Source organism: Octopus sinensis, linkage group LG6, assembly GCF_006345805.1.
Source record: "Octopus sinensis linkage group LG6, ASM634580v1, whole genome shotgun sequence".
Lineage (NCBI taxonomy): Eukaryota > Metazoa > Mollusca > Cephalopoda > Octopoda > Octopodidae > Octopus > Octopus sinensis.
The window spans coordinates 115,980,919-115,988,000 of record NC_043002.1 but is presented as its reverse complement, the minus strand read 5'-3'; the positions used below and the strand labels follow the sequence as shown (position 1 = coordinate 115,988,000).

Below are 7,082 nucleotides of genomic sequence, written 5' to 3'. Positions count from 1 at the left end.
TTGATCAGGTTAAGTTTTATTTGTGAAAAACAATTGTTTTGAATTTGCTTCAGAAAGTGATCTGTTTGTGGTGGTGAGTGGGTTGGGGGCACTAGGAATCTGACCCGTGTGCCAATGGGGCAGCAGCCCCCAAAAAAGTTTGGGAACCACTGCTTCAAACTCTTTCTTCTTGCAAGTTGCAAGATCACCTCACTAGTGATTGCACTTTGGGAAAAAAAGAAAAAGCCCCCAATGCTCTTATAAAATGGCTGGTGTTGGGAAGGGCATCCATGCAAAAACAGAGACAGTGGAGTGTGATGTGATCCCCTCACTCACTGGATCCTCAAAACCATGCCAGTATAAAAAAAAAAAAACAGGCATAAAATAACAATCATGACAAAAAGACAAACAGAGAGACAGACAGGGAGGCAGGCAAGCAGACAAGCAGACAAACAGGCAGACACAGACAGACAGAGTGTTTATATATTTCATTACCATATAATTTTTAAAAACAAATTTAAAAAAATAGACCTCTCAATTTTGGAAAATGTACAATTTACATTTTATGAAATGATGATAGAAATATTGTACACAATTATTTATATAATTTGAATTGGATTCTGTTATTCCTAAGTAAAAATATTTGGATTCAATTTCTTATTGAAATGCAAACATTAACCCTTTAATGCAAAATTAAATTTCATGGTTATTCCAGTAATGATGTTAATATCTTCCAAAAAATAGAACTGGTAGTTTTCTGCAAGTCACATTGCCTCAATAAACTCAACAAAAAATAGTTTCAAACATGACATTCTTTAACAAAAGATGGATTGGTATATAAAAATGCTTTCTGCAGTTAAAGGTAATGAAATTTTGAGTGGAATATATCTGATTTCCACAGTAGAAGAGTTAAACAAATCAGAATTTAAGGAATGAAGATGTTGGTAATAAAAACTATATCAGTGTTACAAAAGTCTTTCAAATATAAAAAAATACTTAACAAATCCAAAAATGGGTGGAACAAATAGCATTAATAAATAGCCAACAACAAACAAAACACTTTAAAAGCAAAAAGGCTCATTTAAACTTTAAAGATATAAAATATAAACAGATTGAAAGAGAATAATTATCAAATACAACACAATGAGCGATTTCAATAACTTAGCACAAATATCATCTAGAATGAAATAATAAATGGACAGATCTAAAGTTTCCTTTCTTACAACAATAAAAATATTTGTAAGGAGCTAATTTAAGGAGTAAAACAAACGAACAAAAATAGCATATATGTGACAAAACATCAAATTTTTGAAAAATTACATTGTTATAAAAATGTTTCATTCTTTTTATCAGTTTTCACAAGTTTTGATCTTCCTCCATGTAAACCATATCTTTATCAAAAGGCTGTCTTCTGTTTCTTTTGTGAGTACGTCGAAAAACTCCCCAGCCAAAAATGAAACCAAGAAGTCCACCAATGAGAACACAACCAATTCCAATGCCAGCCATAAGTTCTGGAAACAAAATTTGACATTCTATAAATAATACAATTTCAACAAAAGCAATAAAACTGAATAAATAAATGATAACTTACATATTCATTCATACTGCATTCTGGCAGATTCCAATATGAATATGCTAATCACTGTTGTATTTTCTCAATGGCTTTTTTCAGATGAAAGTGTGTTCATAACACACTCAATTCATTAGCACAAGGAGACTTTAGGACACCTGGTGTTACAACAGCATTGTGTCTCCTCAGTGAAAGCTACCCTTGACTAATGAATCTAATAAGAGTTTGTGACTCTGGATTGTAACTTCAGTAAACAAATTAATTGTTGATGCTTGCTGATATCTGTCAGCCAATCATTAATCATCATATGCTCATTAAACAGCACAGTTGATGGATATCAGCACACATTAGCAAGGCATTTGTTTTTTGAAGTTATAAACAAGAGCCACAAACTTTTATTAGATTCATTAGTCTGGTGCAGCTTTAGCAGAGGAGACAACAATGGTGTCAAAACACTAGGTGTCTCAAAGTCCTTTTATGCTACTGAATCGGGTTTGTAATGAAAAAAGCTGTCCTCTAATGACAAAATACAATAATGATTAGTATTTGCACATTCAAATCTGCCAGAGCATATTAAAAATAAATATTTAAGTCATCTGACTGTTCACCAAGCACATGATGGCTTATGTGCTTCTCAATCATGAAAGCAAATCTACTACTGCTGCGTTTTGAGAAAGAAGATTTTATTTTTCTATTTCAGTTCACCCTACAGACAAAAAAGTTCAACCTAAGACCAAACATCTACTAATCATTTTATTCTGTCTTGCCATTGAATCAGAAATTTAGTTCTACTTATAAGCTGTGTGTGACAGACAATGTGTAACGGCTCACTCCACATTAACTCATCAGGCACAGGGATGAACATCACCAGCAACAACTACAGTTATTAATTGTGCATTAACCTTGAAATAAAGTACAGACTACAAACAGTAGCAAAGCTACATATGAAGACAAAAGTAAACAGAAAAGATTTCATATCTATAGTCATAAATTTCCTTTACAAAGTTTTAATAAAAGTAAAAAACACAAAAACTTGTTAACTTCTTAGTCTATTCGCTACCCACTGAAAAAGCTAACAAAGTAGAAAACTTTCCCTGAAATCGATTCCAAGTGTTTTAAGTATAAACTATATGTCCAAAGTCCTAATACCAAAATAATTTTTAACAAATTGAGAAAGAGTAATTATTGAAGAGCAATGATTAACCCTTTAGCATTCAGATTACTCTGTCAAATCTAATGCTTATTTATTCACATTGTATTTCATAGCTTTGAGATTTCAATGATGTGATTGCCTAGTTTTTGGAATGACACTGTAGGCTAGTGTGAAAGGCTAGATCTGGCCAGTTTGAACATAAAACAGGTAGAATATTTGGGCTGGATATGGCAGGTTTAAATGCTAAAGGATAAAAATTCTCTTCCATTGAGTAATATAGATGACTAAATATTTTTAATTTCAGGAAAAACATAAAGAAAAGTTCCTGGGGGAAGCAGTTTCGGACAAAAGGGTTAGTGTGAATCTCAAGATTGACCGCAACATACTGAGAGTGACAGAAGAAGATGAAAGATTTAAGTGGCAGAGGTATTTCTAAAGCCTTTGTATGGCTCAAAGGTGAACAAGTAGATAATACTAATAACAGGGAAGATCAAGTAGGTAACTTCTTTTTGCATATATGAATAATAACAAATGAAATTATATAATTAGAGCAACTTCTAATCAAATTTTCATTTTTCTAAAATCAAAAGACAAAAAAAATATACAAGTTTAACTCTTTAAACCAGCGATATCCAGCCCAAACATTCTACTTCTTTTATGATCAAACCAGCTAGATTTGACCTCTCACATCTAGCCTACAATGTCATTCTACAAATAAACAATCTCAAAATTGAAATCTGAAAACTGTGCAATAATAACAAGATTAATTTAAAACAATATGAATACAAAGCATTACATTTGACAGAATAATATGAAAACTAAAGGGTTCAATCGTCCTAAAACTGAAAGCAACAATCAGGTTTGTTTGTGAAAATATTGCTTGAAAAAATTTCTTTTTTAAATTGTGAACAAAGATCTAAAAGCCATGAAGAACCACTCCTTGCACAAAAAGAAAAAAAAAATGGGTAAAACATGAAGATGCTTCTCACCTGGCTAACCTCACTAGTGCCTGATGGGGCTGGGGTCCTGCTAAGTTAGTGGTCCCAGAGCCGTTATCATGCATCAAGCTGACCAGGTCTACAAGTGCTCTCCATTGCTAGTGATCCTGTGCCAACCCCTGTGCATCCTCCAAGGTGACGTCAAGCCTCTGGAGATCTTCTCCAATTATGTCCAGCCAGCTGGTGTGGGGCCTGGCATGAAGCCCCTTCCAGCCTGCTGCTGTTGTGTCAAATGAGAGTAAAGCCCTGGTAGGATGGTCTAGCAGGAGATAGAGGACATATCTGTACCAGCACGTACAACTGATAGCTATGTGGTGGGAGGCTGTGGGCTGATGCATGTGCACATGCAGTTCTTTGTTGAAAATGTCATGTACACCCTATGGAGGCCCCTTTGATGGCACTGTTGTATCTCTCAGAAGACAAAGCTCTGCATCTACAACACATCAGCCATCTCCATTCTCCTTATGGAGCAGAAATGTAGTCCCTCTCACAGACCTTGGCAAGAAGGATTGATGGCTTCAATAGTAGAGCCCTGAGAACCATCTAGAACATCAGATGGTACCATCATGTTTCCAACAAAGAATTGTGTAAAATATGAGAAGTTTTTTCTGCTGCACACTGTACGGTTGGATTCATCAATATTTAAATGGAATCACAGAGATGTACTTGCATAGCAGGTGTCTTGATCTGAGACTGTGTGCTGAAACTAAAATGATTGCAGCATGAAAGACACAAGTAGATGTTCAGAAACACACACAGTGTTGATTTCACTTGAACATTTATTTGTAATATGGTGTCAAAATTTTAATTACTTGAAACTGTGATCTGTGGAATCATGGTTCAGAATTGTGGAATCATGGTTCAGAATTGAACATGAGTACTCATACAGGTACTTGATACTCAATGCATTAAAAAAAAGTTTATAATTCAACTGGAAAATGTTTACATAATTTCTTTTTGTAAATTCCTTGATAGTTCCACTTTTCTTACTCTTTATAGTTGCTTCATTCATTGGTCTAGAACTGCAAAAGCATGTTTGAGCTTCTCAACATGTTGTGTGGTCTTTATAAACAAAGCAAAAAAAAAAGGCTTATTAATTATGTTTGGGCAATTTGTGGTTTGATAAACTAAGTGATTACTACTTCACTTAGAAACAGGTGAGTGGGTGGCACCAGAAAGGGTATCTCTTCTAGTGTTAACTCTGTTATCATGGTTTTCCATGTTGCTAGCTAAACTGACAAATACTAAAAGATCTAACGTAATGGTTGTGTGCATTAATTTGAACCAACAACAATCAATCTTAGATAAAATATCATAAAAACAATAATAAATAACTCAAGCAATACATTGTTTCATTGACAACAGTCTGAATGTGGCTTGTTATATTTTTTCAATATATATATATAATTGGCACAGGAGTGGCTGTGTGGTAAGAAGCTTACTTTCCAACCAAGTAGTCTTGGTATCAGTTCCACTGTGTGGCACCTTGGGCAAGTCTCTTCCATTATAGCCTCAGGCCATCCAAAACCTTGTGAGTGGATTTGTTAGATGGAAATTGAAAGAAGCTTGTTATATACATCTGTGTGTGTGTGTGTGTGTGCACATGCATGTTTGTGTTTGTAATCCCATCACTGCTTGACCAGTGGTGTTAGTTTGTTTATGTCCCCATAGTGGTTTGGCAAAAATAGACTGATAGAATGCGCTGCTGTTGGAATATTTATGAGGGACAAGAGCTTTTTTTGCCATTCCCTGTCCTGGCATTGTCAATCATTGAAAAAACCAAATCATGTGATCTGATGGTCCCAGCGCTGGAGGGAGCAGGGATTTATCTCTCCACAACTGATATAAACAAGCATGCATTTTGCACCAAAAAGCCAATATGAGGGTCTCTCACGGTAACTACCACAGTGAAATTTGTTCTAGTAGAACATCTACATTTAAGTAGGGCTAAACATTACCCTGTACATAAATGTTACAATGTAAACTGAGAAAGTCAGAGAGTTTTTTTCTTCTCATTAAAATATCGGTTGGAATTATTCTATCTTCAGAATCTTTCTATCATTGTAATACTAGATTATCAACAAAAAGAAAAATGGTTTCAAAACAATTACAAATCTACCAAAAGATATTTCTAAAGAAAGTTTAGCAAACTATAAATTGAACTGCATGATTTTCAGGTTGACAACAATATGACTGTTTCTGGTAACTAGTAACCAATGTTATTTTTTTGTTTTTATTTCCCTCTAGGTGATATAGCAGCAAAACAAGTAAAATACCACAAACAATAATAATATAAAACAAAAACATTAATAGATACCTGATAATAGTTCTGGTGTTTCATAAACAGAATAGACTATTTCACAAATATAGTTTACCAACTAGAGATAGTATTGCAACATAACCTCAGACTAGATTAGACTCATGTATTTCTGCACCTTTTGCAGCAACATGATAACAATGTATTAATGTAAAAGCTAACTATTTCTATCATATACTTACGTGGAAGTTTTTTAAGATTTTCATATGAATTGGGTTTCTGAGGATGCATTAATGCTTGATGAGCTAACCAGCCCCACATCACTTTATTGTATGTTTCATACCAGCTTGAAGAGCTATGTTGTAAATCATTTCCACTCCATAGGGCTATACCTAAAGAAAACCAAAATATTGATTAAATTCTTACTTTACTTATCAAAATGGTAAATATTTGGGTTTTTTCTCATTCTGTAACAATAACAAATAATCAATTTAACTTTTTCCTCTTACTTTTCCTCTTCAACACCAAAATAACTGATTTCAAAAAATAAAGATAAACTAAACAAATCACTGAAAACAATACAAGAAAGCCAGAGAAAACATTTAGCCAAAATATAGAAACAGAAGTTAGAAGTTCTAACTAAAAGAAAGAGAAGAATAATACAAAATATAATTAAAAGTCAAGAAATCGACAAAATATATCAAAAGAGATGGTTACACAGGAAGCAAATATGAAGTTAAACTGTGCAAAGTGGATTCTAGTGATGAACACGAAAATCGTATTTTTTCAACAATAGAAGGCAACAAATTAGGTTGATTTGAAGAAGATTCAAAAAGTCATGATAGCACTTGGAGTATGATAATAGGAAAGTATATTTAAGCATGATGTAATCAAGTGTGAAATACAAATGTTGCCAAAAATAGCATCAGCATAGAATCGGCAAAGGTCTGATCAGCTAGCAGATTAAACTGCTAAAGTATTATAGCATGTATTGGAAATAAGTAGTATTTGGAATTATCAGTAATAATCTCTAGTATGTCATAAAAATCAGAATGAAAATAATTAGAATATATATATATATATATATATATATATATATATATCAGTAGTAATGAATCTCCTATT

At 33.4% G+C, this 7,082-nt stretch overlaps 1 protein-coding gene across 1 annotated transcript in view; it reads right to left on the bottom strand.

Annotated features, from left to right (window-relative positions):
* The window catches only part of LOC115212986 (di-N-acetylchitobiase), a 73,992-nt gene continuing 66,910 nt past the window's right edge, over positions 1-7,082 (bottom strand). Inside the window, exons 7-8 of the mRNA XM_029781853.2 lie at positions 6,200-6,349; positions 1-1,490 (exon numbers count right to left, since the gene is read on the bottom strand). Of these exons, the coding sequence (XP_029637713.1) occupies positions 1,336-1,490; positions 6,200-6,349 (305 nt within the window). The 3' untranslated portion in view covers positions 1-1,335. The remainder of the gene's footprint in view (positions 1,491-6,199; positions 6,350-7,082) is intronic.